General features: G+C 57.6%; 1 protein-coding gene across 7 annotated transcripts in view; it reads left to right on the top strand.

Moving 5' to 3' along the window:
• The window catches only part of MRTFA (myocardin related transcription factor A), a 197,406-nt gene that overhangs the window by 170,635 nt on the left and 5,262 nt on the right, over positions 1-21,509 (top strand). For 6 of the 7 annotated variants that reach the window (XM_081587555.1, XM_081587557.1, XM_081587553.1 and 3 more), the window contains 8 exons: positions 9,041-9,096; positions 11,334-11,409; positions 11,951-12,112; positions 15,360-15,535; positions 15,983-16,114; positions 18,159-18,421; positions 18,739-18,910; positions 19,988-21,205. In XM_081587555.1, coding sequence (XP_081443681.1) covers positions 9,041-9,096; positions 11,334-11,409; positions 11,951-12,112; positions 15,360-15,535; positions 15,983-16,114; positions 18,159-18,421; positions 18,739-18,910; positions 19,988-21,205 — 2,255 coding nt within the window. The remainder of the gene's footprint in view (positions 1-9,040; positions 9,097-11,333; positions 11,410-11,950; positions 12,113-15,359; positions 15,536-15,982; positions 16,115-18,158; positions 18,422-18,738; positions 18,911-19,987; positions 21,206-21,509) is intronic. The other variant, XM_081587551.1, reaches the window with a different exon arrangement.

Raw genomic sequence — 21,509 nt, 5'->3', positions numbered from 1 at the left:
GGTCTGAAGACCTCCTTTCTGTCCCATTGCCAGTTTTCCAGCGAAGGACGAGGCGGCATTTGTCTCCAGAGGAAGAGCCAGGACAGGAAAGCAAAATGTAGAAGATCAGATTAAAATCTCTGTTGGTTGTTATTTTTTGGTAACTTAAAAAAAAAAAATCAGTCTGAGCAGTATCTTTCCTCTGACCCCCTCCCACCCTCCTCCTACCTGGCTTATGTGGAAATAGACACAAATGAAAAGATCCGCATTTGGACATCAGGAGAACCAGAGTCTGGTCTTCCTTCTGCAGCTGATTAGGGTGTGACGCCACACAAGTCAGTTCTCCTTTATAAAGTGTGGAAACAGCAGGTGCTCAGGAACACACGGAAACTGTTTGCAGCAGAGCTTTGTGTAATGGCACCCCACTCCAGTACTCTTGCCTGGAAAATCTCATGGACGGAGGAGCCTGGCAGGCTACAGTCAATGGGGTCTCAAAGAGTCGGACACGACTGAGCGACTTCACTTTCACTTTTCCCTTTCATGCACTGGAGAAGGAACTGGCAACCCACTCCAGTATTCTTGCCTGGAGAATCCCAGGGACGGCGGAGCCTGGTGGGCTGCCGTCTATGGGGTCACACAGAGTCGGACACGACTGAAGCGACTTAGCAGCAGCAGTAGCAGCACCCCCGGGAGCCATTTTATCCTTGGCAGGGGTGACGGGCATAACTCTGCTTTATTTCTTCCCTCTGTTTCATTTTCTCTAGTACCCCTGGAAAAGAGAGCGAAGTCCTGAGCCCTCCAGGGCCCTGTGCAGCTCCCCTCTTCCTGCGTCTCCTCCCACTCTTCCCAGGTCCCTCTGCTCGGCCAGCCTGGCCATTGTGGCGGGTTCTGCCCCGGGCCACTCTGCTTGCTTCTCTTCTGCCCGCATGGCTCATTCCCCTCCTCTGGGTCTCAGCCCTGACATCACAGCAGCATCACACCAGGAAGTCTTTCTCTGACCACAGTGTATAAAATTCTGCCCCATCACTCTCTGTCACCCATACCGAGCTCTGTATTCCTCAGAGCCTGTATTGCTTCCTCCTGTGGTAGGTGTTTATATGTCTGACACATCATTCTTCACTGGAGTGTTAACTCCACGAGAACATGGACATCGCAGCGCCAGCAGACACAGGGCTATCAGTTAATATGCGTTGGGAGTGTTAGCATGTTGTGACGTCTCGGGGGACAACACCTCTGGACTCCACATCCTCACCTTCTCCTCCTCCATCTGATGAAATGACTTTCCACCCCCACACCTCACTGGCATGACTCTGAGACCGCTGGCCATGTCTTAAGTATCATGATCCTCTGACAACTTGGCTAGCCTTGTTTTGTCTGACCTGCCTGCTGTCAACATCTCTTTTTCTTGAAGCTTAGTTTCTATGTCTGCTTTGCATTGCTTTCTCCCATCCCTGTGAGCCTTCTCAGGTTCTTTTGCTGGGCTCTCTTTATCACCTCTGCTTAAATTCCAAGATTCTCTTAAGATTCATCCTGGGAAGTATTTTCTTCCGTCTCTCCATGACATATATCACATCATCCCTAGATGATGCTGTGTGCATGCACACACACACATCACTTGCACATCTCTTGAGACGATGTCTCACAATCAGCACACATCCAGCGTGTCCCCCAGTAAGCACCGTCTCTTATGTAATGCCCCAGGCTTATTCCTCCTGTGTCTTTTCTCTGGGAGTACTGATGGCATGACCATGCACTTGGTCACCCCATATTTTTCTTCTGAAAAATGGTCTCTTGATCTCTACTAGGGTGATCATGTAAAAATGCAGTTCTCACTATTTTGCAATTCTCAGTGTAATAACTGATTCCTGGTAGGTATTGTCAGTAGATGCTAAAACCATGAAGTGCTTAGGGAACAGGATTTTCATCAGGCCTCCAAGTGTTAGCCCACAGATTGTGTATTAGTTACAAAGGGGGGATGCTCCCTTCAGAATGAAGAGATCTGGGGTCACCTTTCACACTCGGCGCTGCCGTCAGTTGGGCAGCACGGCTCTGCGTGTGCCGCTGATGCTGAAAAGTACACTCAGCTCTGTGCTCTTCTTGCCAAAAATATTTAACCTAAATCTGATCACAGGGAAACAGCCAAGTTCAGATTATATGACATTCTTCCCACAGGACAAGCTGGTTTAGACACACTTAAGTCAGCATCAGGAAAAGTGAAAAAAGCAAGAGTGCTGTTTCAGATTGAGACTGAGGAGAAAACAGCTAAATGTAGTGCACGATTCTTGATTGCATCTTGGGTTAAGGGGGAGAATCCAAACAGCTGTAGAAGACATTTGCAGGGCAGTTGAAATTCAAACACAAACTGTGCTTTAGACTGTATGATTGAATAATGTTAATTTTCTGAGGTATGCTAAAAATATTTTAGTTACAAAGGAGAATGTCTTTATTCTTAAGAAACGCATATGTAGAATTTAGGGATAAAAATATTATGATTGGCGGTCATCACTCTGTATCTATAGGTGGTGGATTCAACCAACCACAGATTGTAAATATTTGGGGAAAAAAATCCCAGAAAGTTCCAAAAAGCAAAACTTGAATTGGCCACACACTGGAAACTATTTACATAGCAGGCGCTTTGTATTTGGGATCATAAGTAGAGATGATTTAAAGTACATAGGAGAATGTGCATAGGTTATGTGCATTTTGTATAAGGAGCTTGAGCGTCCTTGGGCTTTGGTGTCCATGGGGGATCCCGGAGCCAGTCACCTGCAGATGTCAAGGGACGACTGATCTGCAGCTCACTTTCAAGTGATTGCATCAACAAACCAACAAAACCGTGTGTGTGTGCACGTGTACACACAGGAGAGAGAACACAAATATGGCTGAAAGGTACCCGGTGAGTCTAGGTCAGAGTTGTAGGGTTGGTTATTACTTGCCCTTTCAGTGATCTGTAAGTTTGAAAAGTTGAGAATTAAAAGCAGCTAGTGCAGGGAAGAGTGAGGAGCCTGTGAGTGCAGACATGCACAGTGAAATGAATACATAACCAGCTACCAGATGTGTTTCTCCTCACTTAATTTTTTTTTTTCCACTTAATTTTTGACACAAAACATCAAGTTAGAAACAACTCCACACCCCTCCGTGTACTTGTGGTCATGCCACTCGCCTGGTTGATGGGTTAGTCACACACTCTGCCCTCTGGCCTCCATGGTCTCTGATGAGGGAGAAAACTGCTCTCATTTAGATTGTCTCTCCTCTGGCCACTTTCGCGTTTTCTCCTGTGTTTTTAGCTTTCAGAAGTTTAGTTATGATGTATCCTGGCATGTATTTCTTTGGCTTTGAGGTTTGCTCAGCTTCTTGAATCTGTAGACTTAACGTCTCTTGCCAAATTTGGGAAGTTTTCAGCCATTTATTTCCTTAAGTACCTTTCCTATCCATCTTTTCCCTCTCCTTCCAGGGCTTGGATGACACGATGTTAGATGTTTTGGTGGGTTGGAGGTGAGCTTGTGATACCGGAAGTCCTGACTCCTCACCAGTCCTCCCCTGACATCCCCTCAGCGGGGAGGGGTTCTCCTTACTGCTAGAGGGGGTATAAGTCCAGGCTCCCCACGCGGTCTGCGCTCACTCCTTGGGTCGGAGGCAGCTTCCTCCTCAGCCTCCTTCGACAGCACCTGGCAGGAGGACTGGGGTGCTTCGTCACAGCCGTGTAGGGGTGGAGGTCTAAACTCCCACTTGGCCTTTCCTGGAGGGGTGGGGCTTTCACAGTGGTGTCTGGCCGGAGTAGAATGATTATTGTCTAAGCTCTCTTGCTGGGATGCCCTTTTCCTGGTCCTGTGGCTAGCGAGGGTAGGTTTTGTTGGGGCTTTTCTGTCCACTTCCATCAGCATTTCCAGGTTGCTGGCTTTGTCAGCTCCAAGTCTGGGATGTATGAGGCAAAAAGGAAACTCGAGGGACCCGCCACTGCGTCATTCTTCGGGTTCCAAAGCCCCTGGCCAGTCTGTCACCTTCTCTCCACCTTCAGAGCCTGTCACATAAGGTCTAGAGTGTTCATTGTACTCAGTGGGAGGAATACAGGAAAGTATGTCTTCTCGGCTCCCCTGATGCAGGCCCTGCGACAGCTCATGAGCGCTCTTCACGGGCTGGGCCCTCCCCCGCCCCCCAAGCCTCGTGATTGCCACGTGAACGCCCCCGACCCGCCACATCAGACCGCTTGTAGTCCCGTGAAGTTGCTGTGCTCTCAGGCGGCCTTCCCACTCCCTTCCTTGTCTGCCTGTGCTGTTTCTACTCCCTTAATTTGGGTTTTCTCTGTAAATCTACCCGGACAGTTGAAACACTTCTTTCCTCAGGCAGAATTTTGCCTCTTCTGTCTTATGTAGTCGTTTCAGTTACCTCTGCACCTATACTTCTGTCTTATGTTGCCATTATTTGTCTTTTTCTGACCGGATCGTGAGCTGCCTTAGACGGCTGGGACTCCATCCTGTCCATCCTTGTCCTTAGTAACTAGTGCAGTAGCTGCTTAAGAATTCTTTATTGGAGGATGGATGGATATAGTTCTCGTTTCCCACCCGAGTTGTTAAATACGTTTGTTCCCCCCACCGCCACACACACAAGCCCCCACTGCTGCACTGTGCGCAGGCCTGCTGCTTCTGCAGTGGACAGAGAACCCTGCAGGCTTGCTTGGCCCATCACACTCTGTTGACCTCGCTGAGCTGTCCCGTGTTCGTAGCCTTTGAATTCCTTTGCACACAGAATCGGTGGTGAGCTTTAGTGCCAGCATGGTATCTTACTGAGAATGGGAACGATCATTTTTTTATTTATTATGTCAGCACCTAATAAAGTGACATTCAGACCCAGGCACCTAATAAATATTCCTTAATGACAGTGATGAGGAAATGAGTCTTGGTCATTCATTGCTGTCATTCTTGCTGAAAAGCATTTCCAGAAGTGCCCTGTGGATCCCAGGAGGCGTTACGTTGTCTGCATCTGGGGCTGGTGGTGGGAGAGCGCTGGGTAGGTCCTGGAGGCTCCTCGGGCTCATGCTTCCGTGCACTTGGTCCATGTTCCTGAGAACTGCACCCAGCACAGCACCCAGCTCCCCCTGGGAAGCAGAAATTTCCTTTCCTTTGAGAAAGTAAATTGAAACAGTTTTTTCTTTTTTTAGGTCACAAATGACCTCAGGTAAGGCAGCAGATCTGTTCAGGGAGAAAGAAAATGGGCACTGAAGGGAAGGAACAGAGTATATGATGGGTGGTCAGAGCCAGCTGGGGTAGGGTACCCAGCTAGGACCGCAACTGGGATCAAGAGCACTGCACCTCTTAGCCACTTGTGCTCATTTGATTTCCTTGCTGCTTTTTCCTTTCAGTGCGTGTTTGCACACCTCCCTGTGTTCATGCAAAGCCATGCAAGTGTCCCAGGAAACCAGTTTCAAGAAGGTGGGAATAAAGAACCAAGTTTCAGTGCCCTCTGACACCAAAAATGGATATTCTTGTAGACAGCCATGCACAGTTCGTGGGTTTGCATTGGTTTGGAGGGGAGACTTATCTTTCAGAGACTGCCTTCTCGGAATTTCTGGGAAAATAAAAGTTCCAAGTGAGCAGTGCCTGGGCTCCTCCGGCAAGGCCATTAAGGCACTGTGGCGCGGGAAGACGCGAGTCTAAGGTGAACACCGCCCTTGGACTCAGTCACACGTTTACGGATTAACTTTGAGTCTTTGGGGATTTTCCACAACTTGTAGAGACCTAAACTTTATAATGTATTTTCTGTGTTGCTATGCTTCCTTGTGTCTCGTTCCCTTAGTGGACAAGCGTGTGGTGATCTGGACACTGCCACCTGCTTCCATATCAAGAAAGCCCAGGGCTTAGCGTTATCACCCCTACCCCTCACTGGGCAACCCTCCATTGCCACAGCTTCTAGCATAGCTGGCCGGACATGTTCAGGGGTGCCCTCTACACCACGCACCCCGGTCTCCCGAGAGCAGTGGCTGCCCAGCTCCAGGCGTCCCCAAACGGGCCTCAGAAGCGCCTTCTAGGAGTCCCAATGAGAGGGGCCATCGCCCCCTCCTCCTTTCCCTTCCTGGAAGTGGCTCTCGAATTCGCTGAACTTGCTGTCAGAGAGCGGAATTAGACATGGGGAGCACAGAGTGGGCTCTTCAAGGGCTGACAGAATCCTACTCACCTGTCACCTGGGTTGGGGTCCACTACCCAGTGAATGGCCTCACGGGTTATTGCAGTGTTAGTTTCCCCATGTGTAGAACTGGAAGAGTGATACCCTGCCTCTTGGTTGTTAAGAAGACTCAATGAGATTATAATGTTATAAAATGAAGCAGTCTTTGGGGATCAGTGATCATGGTGTTGAATTTTTTTTTTTTTTTTTTTTGGTCTTCATTTCTGGTTCTTTTGCTCAAGCTCAGAGCAACTAATGAGCTACTCTGGTCTTCTCGTTCCCCTCCTGGCTCATCTCCTGGTATCAGTGCTGGAGGCTGCGCCTTCAGCCTCATGTGAGCTCACCTTTCTGACCGTGGCTCTGTGACCTGCAGTCACTGCACCCCTCCTCTGAACCTCCCTCCCACCTGTTTGTGCTCAGCACGGTGGTCAAGCCGGCCTTGCCACACCGCCTGCCCTCTGCCCTGCATCTCAGCCTCCTTGCCTCTGCATCCAGTGGGGCCATTCTTCTCCACCTTCTGAAGAAATGAAGAAACCAGCCCAGAGGAGAGAAAGAACGCCGACCTGAGGGTGAGAGAGAATGAGGTTGAGAACCTTACTCTGCCACTCGCTGCCTTTCCTCCCGTTTCTGAGCCTGCCTGCGGCTGTAAAACGGAACTCTACACACCACAGAGAGTCACTAGGAACATTCGATCGGACAGCGCTTCAAAGTGTCCAGAATGGTGCCGCCACAGCAGCAGGCATCCTCACTAGCATGAAAATGGAACCGCACAGGAAGTCAGGTGCACCTGACACGTGTCCCCACTCCCAGTGTTACCTGCTGGCATACCTGAGGGTGACACAGCCCTTCTCCATCGAGAAAGCCTTTGCAGTGTGAGCTGGTGCTCCAGGGACTGGGTGTATGCCTGCCCCCGTGGACAGCAGTGTAGGCTCTTGCGCGGCCGGCACCAAGACTGGTGCAGAAACTCGCTGGCCCCTGTGGGAATCTCACCCAGGGCTCAGCCAGATCACCATGCAGGATGCCAGCAGCACCCCACACGCGGTGGTGAGGGCGCCCTCTTCCCCAGAGCGTTGTCACTCGACACGGGAGTTCAGAAGTGGGCAGAGTCTGCTCTGCAGAAGAAGACGAGACCCAGAGAACAGGCATTCCCCCGTCACACCAGCAGTGACAGGAACACAGATGTCCTCATTTTCTGTCGGGGACCTCTGTGAGGTTTTGAACCCAGATGAGAGCCTAATCCTGGCTGCTCACGGGGAAGTTCAGAGCTCACAGAGTCCTCCGGTTTTGTGTCACCAGGGTACAACTATGTATCCATTCCACATGGAATAGCCAGTAGATCACTGAATGAATCACGTGCTGGGTGCCCTCAGCGGCGCTGGGGTTACTATCAGAGAGGAAAGGAGGGAGCTGACTGACAGTAAATTAGAAAGATACGTGGTGCGACTCTCTGGAGTGTCAGACGGCGATGAGTTGTGGAGGAAAAGAAGGCAGAAGGGCAGCCGGGGGCGGGGCGGCGGACACTGAGTTTCTGTCTGCTTCTTGGTCCTTACCGTCCTCTGCGAGAGCATGGCTGTGTGTGTGTGCCCTGCTGTGCGTCACCCGGTGGCCAGCAGGGCTTTCGGAGGCTGATGCTGGACTTGCGCCAGCTGTACTCAGCAGATGCAGGCTGGCCTGCTGGCCTGAAGAGATGCCCAGACCTTCAGACCGGAGCTGGGCGGGCTCTGGGAGCTTGGCGACGGAGCCTGTGTGCTGGTTTTCCTTAGAGATCATTTGTTAAATCTAGAGCTCCCCCTGCTGTTTAGGAGGTGGGGTGCTCTCAGCTGACCTTTCAAAAACGATCGTTTCTTTTTTATCCTAAGATTTAAAAACTTAAAAAAAAAAAATTACCGCGGGGACGTTTGGTGCTTCCTTCTGGTTCGGCTGCTGTTGAGGCCCAGCTCGGGGGTGGAGTGGGGCGGCGGGGGGGGAGGCAGGGGCCCCGGCAGGATGGGGTCAAGTCTGTGCTCTGTACTTTCAGCATCTCCTCGCCCTGCGCTCCCACCACAGCCGGCAGCCCCTTACACACCGACTCACAGCTGCTCTGAAACCGTGCGGCAGCAGAACTGAAACTGACCCCTGTCTGGTGAATTTCATGAAGTGAGCCAGGCCAGGCCATTCCCCGTTCAAGCTCAGGGTATCCCCACTCATCATTTGCTGAACTGGCTTCACAGCGCTGCGTTTGTAGAGGGTCTGACTCTGGTCTCCCCACCCCCAGCGTTCTTTGCTGAGTAGCGAGCTGTGGCCCGTGGGGCGATTGCCCCAGAATAGAGCCGGGTCCCTGATGGAGCTCCAGGGGGGCCTTCTGGTCAGCCGCTGGTTGTGTGCACTGCAGTCAGCCATACAAGCCTGGTGAAGGTTTTAGTCCTTCAAGATGAAATGCAAGTTAATTTTAGCAGCACTGTTAACACCAGCTGAACCGAAGAAGGAAATGGCACCCGAGTAGACGTGTGTCCTTTTGGTTTAGCTGCTTCAATCACACCGTTTGGTCACTTGGTGATTCCTGATGAGGTTGAAGGACAGTGGGGGTACCTGACTAGCAGGTGTGTTCTGTGTCCCTGTCTTCCAGGGTTGGCGGCTCCGCAAGGGTTATGTTAGGGTTACGTTCCGTGGGTGCACCTTCTAGAGCCCAGCTTAGGCAGTGACCATGCCCCATGAGAATAAAATCGGCAGGATTGTAGTGATGGGGTAGCTGAACCGTAAAGACAGGTGCTTACTTAGGTGCCACTTTCTCCTTCCCCTCAGCCGATATTAATAGTGCTGCTGAAGTGAACTTGAATTCAAGATGCCTTCTCCACTGTAAACTATAGCAGTAGACGTGATACTTCACTCTGATGTAATCGTTTTACGGTTCTTCTCCCAACAGCTTTGAAAAGTCCAGCTGCATTTCATGAGCAGAGAAGGAGCTTGGAGCGGGCCAGGGTAAGGCATCTTTCTTCCCAGGGACCCCCATGAGCCCTGTCAGAGCCCGTTGTGCTGCTGCCATCTTCCCTTCGGTCTGGCGTGGTCGCCAGGGTCAGCCCGGCCTCACAGTTCTAAACAAAGAGCTCTGCCTTTCCGCTTCATCCCACCCCAGCGTCTGCTAGCTTGACGGTTTGGACCGTGATCAGAATGAGTGTCCTCCTCTAGTACATTCAAGGGTATATCATGGGCGCCTCCCTCCTCTGGGTTTGAAGACCGCTGGTATTTTCCCATCTTGAATTCCACTTGGCCTTTGGGAGCTGTTAGGACATGAACACCGGCCACGGGAAAGCTTGCTGAGTGGTGGTCCCTCCGTGTCTGTGGCCACACTGCTCGCGTGTCTCCCAGTGGGCCTGGAGACCTCCCTGTTCCCTGAGCAGCCAGGGTCCACTGGAGGTCGTGGAAGCAGAAGCTGGGCCCCCAGGTGCCGGTTCACGCTGCCGCACCTGGCTTGCTGCTCTGTCCCCCTCGGTTTCAGTTCCCCCAGGGGCCTCGAGTTAGTCTGCTGCCTGGTGTGGGTGTAGATGGGGAAGTGGCCAGAGTGTGCTTCCCGCTCTCCGCCCGGCACTTTTTCTTTTATGTAAAAGACAAGGGAGGAGAACCTTCCCAGATGGAGGCTCACAGGCTGCCCAGGACCCACAGCTCTGTCAGAGACTCTGAATCGTTTACCTCCAGGGCTCAGCTTACTGTCTTCTGTTTTTATCTTATTTTTAACCAATTTCTAAGGAAAATGATGATGAATTCTTTGAGTGGCAAGAGTGAGGTCCCGGGTGCTAGGAATGGAAGGAGTGGCTGGCTGCGCTGTTGCAGTGGCCACAGGATGAGGGAGTACGAGGAAGGGCCTTGCCCGTGCCTTCCACCCAGTCTTAAGACTTGGTGCCACTTCCTGGCCTGCTTCTCCAAGGCAAGGAGTAAATGTGACCCTATTAGAACAGGTGCTAGTTGACAGGTAAAGTTCTGTCCTTTTCGTGTTTAGGTTCACTGCAGCTCTTATGAATTAGGTGTCTTTATCTTCACCTTAATAGATGCAGCTAAGAGAGGTTGGCTAACTTGTCCAGCTAGTCAGTGGCGAGCCAGGTCAAACCTTGGTCTGTGGACTCCAGCTGTTTGTTCCTCAGTACCTGGGCCTCCTCCCCCTGCTGTCTGTGAAGACCGGCTCTGGCCAGAACCTGCTCTGCTTTCTTCTCCAGCAGCCAGGGCAGCACTTCTGCCCACCACAGATGGGTGACAGGCCCTGAGCCCACAGCCGCCATAAGCCGTCTCCTGGGAGCTCAGCACCACCCCGGGGCTGGCACAGAGCTGCCAGGTCAGAGCACCAAGGCCACGGCCAGGCCAAGGAGCAAGTCTTGACCTTGCTGCAGGCGTGATGTCTGCTCTGACACTTCATTCTCCATCCTATTCTACTCTACCTGCCTCTGCTCTGTCTCGTCCTGCCCTGTCCTCTCCTATCCTGTGCTGGGTAGGAGAGGCGATGGTCTTCACCGATGGTGTGAAAAATTCTGGTGAAAAGCTTAAGAACACAGGCTCTAGAATGAGACAGATCCAGGGTCACATACACATTATACCAGGAGCGCTGGGCAGTGGGCTGGCTCTGGGACTGTTGGGGAAATGGTTTAATTTGCCTGGAGTCTCATAAGTGCAGAAATGAGGACATTAGACTTTAAGGAACTAGAACTATGACACCACGTATCAAAATTAGTTCAGAGTGAACAGAAAATGCTTGTGGTGTCAGGCAGTGCCAAAGATTTTGAAATAAGATACAAAGTTATATTCAGTATGATTAGAGCTCTGCAAAATTAAATCTCTCTTCTGCATGGCAGAATGGCTAGAAACAAATATTCCTAAGTACTAACAGTGGATAATTACATGTTTTTTTAATTGTTGTCTAATATTCTAATTTTCTCAATTTTCTTTAATGAACTCATATTACTTTTATCATAATAAAAGTGATAGATTAAAACATGTATTAGTAGTTCAGCCTCTGAGAGACAGATGGTCCTCACAGGTGGATGAAGCCCTCAACAGGTGCATTGAAAGTGGATGTGCCCTCCCCAGGCCTCGGGACCCAGCAGTGTCCAGGCTGAGCTCCTGGGGCGGCCGAGGTCACCCACTCAAGCCACGGCTGCCTTTTGGTCTTGTCCAGGCCTTAAGCTTGTGACCTGGATCTGAGAGCTGCTTGGTGTGTTTTTTTTTCACAGACAGAGGACTACTTGAAACGGAAGATCCGTTCCCGGCCGGAGAGATCGGAGCTGGTCAGAATGCACATTTTGGAAGGTGTGTTAGACTGGAAGTGCTTCTTACTTCCATTCGTTCGTTCACTTACTCAGTATTTACTCTAGCACCTGTGAAGTACAAGCGAGGTCATCCCAGACGAGCTCTGCCTGCCCCTGCCCACACACTTCTTTTCTCATTCTAGGGAAGGAAAGGTTTGGGGTTGAGTCTATCCATTTTTTGTTTGGTTTAGAACCCACTTTGGAGTTGGAAGAAAACTTTCCTAGTCTGAACCCCGCACATGGCAGGAGGCCACCGAGGGGGAAGACAGCGAGGCCCAGAGCAGGGGGGCAAATTGTCCCCAGCAGCAAGCCCCGTCATCTGGGCCTGGTGTGCCTAGTGACCACGGTTGGGTGTGACCACACACTGGCCTCAATGGGGCCCCCTCCCTCTGTCCTCGTGAAACTTCACACCGGGTCCCCCACTCTGCCTGGTTCTGCTGGTCTCTGCCCTTTCCCTGGCAGGAAGGGGAGGTGCCCTGGGGTTCCAGGGCAGAGCCCGCTCACCCCTGTATCCTACTCTCTCCACCCTCTCCCACACGCAGAGACCTCGGCCGAGCCCTCCCTCCAGGCCAAGCAGCTGAAGCTGAAGAGAGCCAGGCTGGCAGATGACCTCAACGAGAAGATCGCGCAGAGGCCTGGCCCCATGGAGCTGGTGGAGAAGAATATCCTGCCTGTGGAGTCCAGCCTGAAGGAGGCCATCATTGGTGAGGAGCCAGGCCACCCTGCGTGGACTCGCCAGCCGGCGCAGGGGGAGGGCTGCTGGGCTGCTTGCTCCCTGACTTCCTGCCTAGCCTGGGGCGGGGGAGCCGAGGTGTGGAGAACCAGAGCCTGACAAACGGGTCATGTGAGCCTGGGTCAGTGCCCATGGCCCCACGGATCAGCGCCGTGCCAGAACAGCTAAGCCAGTAACCGAGGCCTCCATCTGCTCCCCATCTCTGAACCCAGGGGTCGCCCCTCTTTCCCAGAGAAGGTGGGTGGGTGTCAGGGTTGGTGTGCGCAAGCACGTGGAGATGCCGAGAACTAGATCCATACCTGCTGCTCCTTTTCATTCGTGAAGTCCCCTCTTGGAGCCTGACCCTTTGCCCAGTTAGTTCACTTACAAAGGCCGATGGACCCGAGCGGTGTGCTAGGTGCGCAGACCACGCCCCTGGTCCTCAGGGAGCTCAAGCCCAAGTGCAGACCCAAGCAGGGAAGTAGGGCCCAGTGGACTGAGGGCCACCCAGCCCGGCCCTGACGGTGAGGGGTCAACATCAGAGGAGGTGAAGCCAAGGTGGGGGTGCAGGCCGAGCAGGAATTGAAGCGTCTGCCGGGGAGGCGGAACACCTGCATGTAGACCAGGAGGGGCGCGGGGGGGGCGGCGACGCAGGGCCCCTGGCCACGGTCAGGCGTGCACCCCTGATCCCCTCCTGTGGTGAGTTTGGGACAGATGTGCTTCTGTAGCTGCTGTGGGCCTGAGACCTGCCCTAGGAGGCAGCTGGAGTGCTCCCACCCTAAGTGTGAGCTGGGTCTCTGGGCAGAGCAGGCATGGGAGGGCATGGGTTGGCTCAAGGCAGGCCAGGGGGGGCCCGGGTCAGTGGAGGCAGGTCTGGGCCTCGTCTGCACCAGTGCAGAGGTGGGTTGAGCTGGGGGTCTAATACTCTCTTCCCTCGAATTCCCCACTTCTCCCTGGTGTTCATCAGTGTGCCCCCACCCAAATCTCTACCACATTCTACAACAGCCCCTAGTTATGGGCCAGCGTTTGGGCCAAGGCCAGTCTGGACTCTCCCGCTGGCCCAGATCTGATAAATGTGTGCCAAGAGTCGGCTGCACCCCAGGCCTGCCTGAGCCCGGCCATCACAGACACAGAACACGCTGCTGCCGCCCTCCACGGGCTCAGCCTGACAGGAGAAGGCTGCCGTGTGCACCAGTGACTTCCGCGTTTCACTACCAGCCACAGGTGGCGCCGCCTAGTGAGAAAGGCCCGGGCCCTGTGACGGGAGCTGAGTCACCTGCCTTCCGGGAGCTCGCAGACTCCCCAGCGAGGTCCTGGGCGCCTGGGGAGGCTCAGGGAAGGGCTGTGCCGTTGGCAGTGACGTTCATTACAGAGCAGCTGGCCTTGCTGTCGTGGACGACACAGGACAGCGGGCACGTGGCCAGGGCAGTGGGGGCTCATCCGAGCCGGGTGGGGACGGCAGTGGGGTGGGGAAGTTGCATGGCTGATGTGGCATGATTGGAGTCAGCCTGGAGGTTGAGTCTGTGCCATGTATAGCAGGCATCGAGGGCCATTCCAGGCAGAGGGGCAGTGTGGGCAGTGGCCTGGAGGCCTGGGAAACCGTTGTGTTTGGCAGCGAGATCGTCACTGGTGGAAAGGGGCATTCTCCAGCAGTGGTCGTGAGGTGGAGGGGTGGGCAGGGGGCAGATGCCGTCCATTGTTCAAGAGGAGTTGTGGTTGGGGGTGGTCAGGAAGGATGTTGAGGCTGAGAAGTGGGCAGGTTTAGGGCTGAGAGGATGCGTCATGGGGAGCTTGCAGAGGTGGGAGGATGGGAGGAGGAGGCAGAGATGGGAGAGCCTGCTGAGGATTGGGGCCTGGGACGGTGGTCCCCGTCACCCGCAGACTCCCTTGCACACTCAGCCACTTACGCTCACACACCCACCTCCAGTTGACCTGGAAGAGTTGTGTCAAGGCCCCAGAAGTCTTCCCTGAGCCTGGACCCCTCAGCATCCAGGCTTCCGTCTAACAAAGCATTGGCTGCGTCCCATGGCCTGGACCATGAACTCCCTCAGGGCAGGACCCCGCGGTGACCCCTGGACTGAACTCGAGGCTCCTCCATCCACTCCCTGGTCCTGCTGGTCCCCTCTCTGGGAGTGAGAGGCCAGGGGAGGAACCTAGGCCTAGAGAGATGGGCAGGAGGCACACGGTGGTCAGGAGGCTGTGCCACCTCCAAGTGGGTGAGGGGCGGAGGAGGGGCAGCCTGGCGGGTTGGGTGTGGGCGTAAGCTCAGGGGTATCCTGCCCAGGTTGCCGTGGCCTCGGCTCACGGCCCTGGTGGGGGGAGCGCTCCACATGGTTCCTCTTCCTCGTCTGTGGTGTGCCCCCGCTCACCTCTGCGCCTGGTTCCTCTGTGTGGATGGTGGCTCATGCCACGCTTCTCTTCTGGCCGTGCTGGCCGCGGGGACATGACAGGAGTCCTGAAACACCCTGCTCGCCCCGTCCCCTTCCCTCTGCGTCTGGGAGTCCCACGCCAGGCCCCCCGACCCGGGAGCACAGGCCTCCGGGCCCAGCGCCCTCACCCGGGGGAGGGCAGGCGGTGGCCTTGCTGCCCCCAGGCCCTGGGGCTTTGAGAGCCACTGGCCCTGTTTCACCTGGGCGAGCAGGTGGCCCTCCTCCCCATCTCTGCTCTGCCCACCCCTCCACCTGCATGACCACCAGAGGCTAAAGTGTTGTCTGTTCCTGCTCTTCGGGCAGTCAGGCAGCCCAGGGGAGGAGCTGCACCCCCATAGCTGTTCCCCAGACTCCTTCAGCCCTCATCGCAGGGTCCTCGGGGTGGAAGTACAGTGCCTGCAACAGCCAGGAAACAGGAGGTGGAGGCGGCGGCAGGCTTGGGAGGGAGGGCAGACATTCACCGTGAAGACTGAACACGGGTGCGTCTTGTCTTAGAGGGCAGAGGACAGAGGACGGGCAAAGACGGGAGAGCTGAGAAGAGCAGCCTCCAGCGTGGCAGTGGGAGGGGGGCCTAGGGGGTCAGCAGTCTGGCCTTTCCTGCCAGGGCAGCGCCATGAGGGCCGGTAGGACTGACTCTGCCGGCCTTCGCTTCGGGGCTGTGAAGACGAGCTTTCCTCCAGCTCGTTTGGATGCGAGAGGCAGGGCGGCTGCCAGTTGCCTCCTTCCACTGCCCGCAGGGCGAGGGGACCGCCTCTGGCTGGGGAGCAGGGCTCTCAGCCGAAGGAGTCTCACCCAGGCCTTGGCTTTCAGTGGGCCAGGTGAACTACCCGAAGGTAGTGGACAGCTCTTCCTTCGACGAGGACAGCAGCGATGCCTTATCCCCCGAGCAGCCTGCCAGCCACGAGTCCCAGGGCTCAGTGCCATCGCCCCTGGAAGCCCGAGTCAGCGAGCCGCCACCCAGTGCCACCTCTGTGTCCCCCACTCAGGTGAGCTTCCTCCTCTGCTCCCCAGGGGTCCAGACCTGCTGGAGCAGCCCCGGAGAGGTCCCTCCCTGGGGCCAGGTGGGGCGGGGAAGCCGGGAGGTGCTGCCCCGGTAGCTTGGGTGGGGTTGTCGGCAGCAGGCCCCTCGGGAGTTACATTCGGAGGGCTCCCCGCCGCCCCATGTCCCCTCGTGCAGAACAGCTGCCTTTCCTGAGTGGGTGCAGGTCTGTGACGCTTTCTTCACCCTCTGTCACCCCTTTTTCTAGTCCCCCCTCCCACTGCCACCCTGGAGGCTGCTCTTCTCAGCCTTCCTTCCTCTGCCCTCAACAGCAACCGTCAGAGGGGGTGACAGCCGCCCACCTTTGGGTGGGCCGGGCAGGGCTGTGGCACTAGCTGGAGCCTGGAGGTGGCACAGCTTCTGGGGTGTCCTCACATCCCCACCTCTCTCCCAGGTCGTGTCTCAGCTCCCCGTGGGCCCAGAGTCTGGAGAAACACTCTTCCTGGCAGAGCAGCCTCCTCTGCCTCCCAGCCTCACCAACGGAACTGTGGTCCCCACCGCCAAGCCCCTCCCCACCCTCATCAAGGTACAGACCCCCGGGCCACTGACCCCCATGCCTCGCCAACTCCAGTGTGGGGATGGTGTCAGCGGTGGGGGTACTCACCCTCTCCTCCTGGTCAGGGACCAGCAGGGGTCACCATGGGGTTACAGGCAGTCTCCCCGCTCCCTCCGCGGATGTTGGCTGCGGTCACAGCCGCAGTGTACTGAGCACAGGGCAGGCTCTCGCTCCCACCCTCCCCACCCATGGCCTCATGAGACCGTAAGGAGGTCGAGCAGTGAGGGCCCACAGTCACTGGCCAGCTGTGCTGGGAGTTTGTCTTCATGCTCTTTCTCCAAGTCCTGACCTGAAACACCCGAAGGGGCCCCAGTTACCGTCAGCCCACAAGACACCCACAGGCACCTTGGCATGGGGACTCGGTGCTGGACCCTGAGGTTGAGTCCAGCAGCACCGTGAGCCAGCGTCTGGTCCTCCCCGCCCAGCCAAGCCTCCTGCCTCAGCCTCTGGGGTCTTGACCCGGCCTGCCCCACTTGCTTCTGCCCTTGACTGATTTCTCCAGTCCCTCCGCGTAGGCCCTGGCCCTGCCTGGAGTCTCAGGCCACCCACGCTCCTCTCCCGCTGCGCACAGCCTTAGCTGAGCCCTCTCTGTGCCTCCAGGTGCTCCTAGTCCCTCTGGGGTGGCGCCCCGCCCCGGGCCTGCTCCTGCTGGCCTACGGAGCTCGTGTGCTTTGTGGCTCCTGGCTGCTCCTGGGCAGCCACACCTTCCTTGTCTCTGCAATCTGTTCCTAACTGGCCACAGACGTCTGAGGTTTTCCTCCAAATTTCCTCCCCTAAACCTGCTCTTCATCACAGGTCTGGTGCCTGCCTCTGCCCACCTCCCCTCTGTGAGAACCACGTGTGTGTCTTTATCTAACTTCCTCTTTCCTGGAAGCACCTCAGCCTCTGGCTCCGCAGCCCGCTGTGAACCCTCCTCCAGAGGAGCCCCAGCTGCCTCTGACCCCTTTGGTCACTCTCCTCTCCGGGTGGCCTCTCCAGGCTCCCTGTCTTCTTCCCTTTCAGTGAGGTGCTCCTGGGCAGTTCTCGGCCTCTTTCTTGCGCCCTCGGCCTTGTTGGGGTCTCTCCGCGGGCCCCTGTCTTCCTTCCTTTCAGTGAGGTGCTCCCGGGTGATTCTCGGCCTCTTTCTTGTGCCTTCAGCCTTGTTGGGGCCTCTCCGCGGGCCCCTGTCCATCGTCTCGGGTGCACTCTGGCCCCAGCGGCCCCTTGCTTTCTCCCCCTCTCCACCCCCGGGCCACCCGACCCTCTTCCCCACCGCCATGGAGGGGCTTCCATCAGCGCTCAGAACCCTGAACCGTGTAACTGCTCAGCTGCCGCAGCTCTGCTATCCCTTCTTCCCCTAGTTGGTCACCTCTTCCCTCATCCTGTCAGTCCCCGTGGCCCCCTAACCAGACCCCTGCTGACCCCGCACGGAGTCTCCGCCCTTCCCTCTGCTGGTCTCTGCGCAGAGGCTGCGAGGCCCCCTTGGTCCTGCCTGGCCCTTTCCCTGCCCACGTGCCCCACTCAGCTCCACCCGCCCTCACCCCAGAGGACCCTCGAGGCCCAGCAGGAGGCCGCCCTGTGTGCCGGCCGTGGGTGCACGAACAGGAGCTTTTGGAGTCCTGGGCTTGGATCCCAGCTCCTTTGTGGGCGAGATCACAGCCACTATGTGGCCTCTAGCTGCTGACTCCCCTGAGCCACTGCTTCACTTTCCAGTAGACAAGCTGGCTCCTGGCGAGGCAGGGTTCTCGCCGGTCTGCACCCCATGTGGAATGGCTGCATGAGCTCCCAGAGCCGCTTTTTCACCCCTTGTCCCATTCCCGCTGTGCTCAGGGTCATAGGGAGGCTGCCTGTGCATTTGGGCTGGAAGCTCTGAAGAGCAGGGTGGGTCACAGCCCCTCCCCCTCCCGGGCACACTTCTGGGCACCAAGGAGGCCTCTCCTTTGGGAGGGGTGCTATCTGGCAGGGCAGGGTGGACGCACAGCCCTCTCAGGAGCCACCCAGGCCCCTCACGGCGCCCTCTGTCTCACGGCCCCAGCAAAGCCAACCCAAGTCTGTCGGTGAGAAGTCGCAGCGCAGCAAGAAGGCCAAGGAGCTGAAGCCAAAGGTGAAGAAGCTCAAGTACCACCAGTACATCCCCCCGGACCAAAAGCAGGACAAGGGGGCGCCCCCCATGGACTCCTCCTATGCCAAGATCCTGCAGCAGCAGCAGCTCTTCCTGCAGCTGCAGATCCTCAACCAGCAGCAGCAGCAGCAGCAGCAGCACTACAACTATCAGACCATCCTGCCCGCACCACCCAAGTAGGTGCCGCACTGCCCGCTCACAGGTCCCGCCCCCGCATAGCCCCGCCCCTGCATAGGTGCCGCCCACAGGCCCTGCCCCCACATAGCCCCCGCCCACCCACAGGCCCCACCCAAGCGGGTGCTGCCCCGCCCACCCACAGGCCCTGTGACTGGTGATGTGTGGATGACCCTGGACTGGCAGGGACCCTTAGGTCCCAGTCCCGTCAGAGCGGTCTGGGAGCAGGGCCCTTCCCTGCGCCCCTCTCCAGCCGGTCCAGCAGAGGCCGAGGGCAACGCCTGGCGCGGGCTCATATCCTGCGCTTTCCTCCTCTCAGGCCGGCAGGGGAGGCTCTGGGCAGCGCTGGGGGCCCCCCGACGCGCAGCCTTTCCACTACCAGCAGCAGCTCCGGCTCGGGCGCCCCTGGGTCCAGTGGGCTAGTCCGACAGAACAGCACCTCGCTGACTGGCAAGCCGGGGGCCCTGCCGGCCAACCTTGACGACATGAAGGTAGGTGGTTGTGCCCGGTGGCCTTGCGTCACCGCCAGCCTGGCCTCTCGTGGGGCCCTCAGGTGCTTGGCTTCAGGCAGGGAAGGTGGCCGGCTGGGGACTATAGCCACAGAAGGCAGAGTAGGGCTCTGGACTCGTCTCCTGCAGCGGAGGCACCTGGAACCTGCCTGGAGGCTCGCCTGGCTCTGTTCTTCCTGGTCGTCATCATTAAAGACACCAGCTGGTGTCCGTCCCGGGCCGTGGGCTCACCGAGCACTTGTGTGCCTCTGATTTCCCAGCCTCCAGTGCAGTGTGAGGAACGGGGGTGTCACCCTGGCTTCAGGGTGAGCAGGCTGAGGCGTGGGGGAGAGGGTGGACAGGCTTGCCCGAGGTCACAGGCCCAGGTGGTGGTCGAGCCAGGGCTCAGGTCAGGGCTCCCTTGCAGCACTGCCCTTGCCTCACGGCCCCTGACGTCTCACTGAACCTGCTTTGTGAGTGCTGTGTCCACCTAGAAGAGAGCGGCTTCATTTGTGTCCTGGGCCTTGGGGGTAGGAGAGGCCCGGGACTGGCCTGTGCTCTCTGCCCTGGTCAGAAGGGGGCTGGATCACATTCGTCCTCGAGTTTGTGCCCTGGACCAGCCTGCTCCCTCCTAGTTATGACCCGGGTCCCAGCAAGACGCAGCGCTTGGTGGGGAGCTGAACACAGGCCTCGGTGTCCTCAAGACCCGGCCCTCACTCCTAGCTCTGCCCACCACCAACCACATCACCAGTGTGATCCCCAAGGAGTCATTTCACTATCCTGAGCTCAGTTTTCTCATCTGTAAGATGCAGTGAGTTCACTCAAGTGTTGGTTGAGCACGGACTGGGGCTGGAGACAGCTGAGGATGTGTCCTGCCCAGCCGTGGGGCTGGGCCCCTGGTGTGAGAACAGGGAGGAGGGGGCCAGTCCAGCAGAAGCAGGCCTCTTCCTCCAAGGTGTGGGAGGGCTGGGGCTTGATGTGTCTGAAGTGGCTGGTGGGGCCCAGACAGACGAGGCCCAACAGACGGACGCTGGTCTTGCTCACTGCCCCCCGGTGGCCCTGACTCCCGTGTCCTCGCAGGTGGCAGAGCTGAAGCAGGAGCTGAAGTTGCGGTCACTGCCCGTCTCAGGCACCAAGACAGACCTGATTGAACGCCTGCGTGCCTACCAGGAGCAGATCACCCCTGCCAGCCCCAGCGCGCCCAAGGCCCCCGCCGCCTCCCTCCTGCCCAAGGCGGGCGAGGTGGTGGTCGCCTTCCCCACCGCCCGGCTCAGCACAGGGCCGGCCCTGGTGGCAGCGGGCCTGGCACCAGCTGAGGTGGTGGTGGCCACAGTGACCAGCAACGGAGTGGTGAAATTCGGCAGCACGGGCTCCACGCCCCCTGTGTCTCCCACCCCTTCAGAGCGGTCGCTGCTCAGCACAGGCGACGAGAACTCCACGCCAGGGGACAGCTTTGGTGAGATGGTGACGTCCCCGGTGACTTCGCTCGCCCTGCAGGCCTCACCGCTGCAGGTCCTCGTGAAGGAGGAGGGCTCCCGCCCCGGGGCCTGCTGCCGGAGCCCAGGGGTGCGGGCCGAGCTGGAGGGCCGGGACAAAGACCAGATGCTGCAGGAGAAGGACAAGCAGATCGAGGAGCTGACGCGCATGCTCCGGCAGAAGCAGCAGCTGGTGGAGTGGCTCAGGCTGCAGCTTGAGCAGGAGAAGCGGGCCCAGCAGCCGGCCCCCGCCCCGCTCGCCCTGGGCCCCGCGGTGAAGCAGGAGAGCAGCCTGGCTAGCTGCCCGCTCAGCCGGCGGCCCCAGGGCCCCGAGCTCCCCTTCAGCCCCAGCCTCGCCGCCCCCGCCGCCCCCGCCGCCCCCCATGCAGACACCCGTGCCCTGGTGTCCCCGGCCGTGGTGGTGAAGCAGGAGGCCGTGCCGCCCGAGCCGGAGCCGGCCCCGGCCCTGGTCACTCTGGGCCCCGCGGTGAAGCAGGAGAACAGCTTCACCAGCTGTCAGCTGAGCCGGCGGCCCCCGGGCCCCGAGCTCCCCTTCAGCCCCAGCCTCGCGGCCCCCGCCGCCCCCCACACAGACGCGTGTGCCCTTGCGCCCCCGGTCGTGGTGGTGAAGCAGGAAGCCGTGCCGCCTGAGCCTGAACCGGCCCCAGCCCCCCAGCTGCTGCTGGGCCCGCAGGGCCCCAGCCTCATCAAGGGGGTCACACCGCCCGCCCTCCTCACTGACTCCGCAGGGACCCATCTTGTCCTCACTGTGACCAAGAAGAACACAGACAGCCCTGGCCTGGCCAGCGGGAGCCCCCAGCAGGTACCTGGGGCCAGGGCACAGAACCCGCGGGAGAGTGAGAAGGCGTTTAGTGACAGCGCCCCGTTCACGGGCAGCCCCATGGGGGCAGGTTGCGCTCACATCCTTGGGTTGTCCTCTTTGGCCTTCCCAAACGAGGGCTCCCCACCCGAGGTCACCCACGCGGGGCTGCGACTTGGGGAGGTTGGGGCCCCTGTGTGAGACCCCCAGCCTTGAAGGTGGAGCTGTGAGGGGCAGCCCCTCACTCTGTCCTTTAGTATCAGAGCTTGTCTGTGGCTGGCGGGGGGCTCTGGAGCTGCCCCACCAG

Source organism: Giraffa tippelskirchi, chromosome 4 (assembly GCF_054371585.1).
Source record: "Giraffa tippelskirchi isolate mGirTip1 chromosome 4, T2T-mGirTip1v1.2.pri, whole genome shotgun sequence".
Classification (NCBI taxonomy): Eukaryota; Metazoa; Chordata; class Mammalia; order Artiodactyla; family Giraffidae; genus Giraffa; species Giraffa tippelskirchi.
Note: the sequence above shows the minus strand (reverse complement) of the source record. Positions and strands in the feature narration are given on the sequence as shown.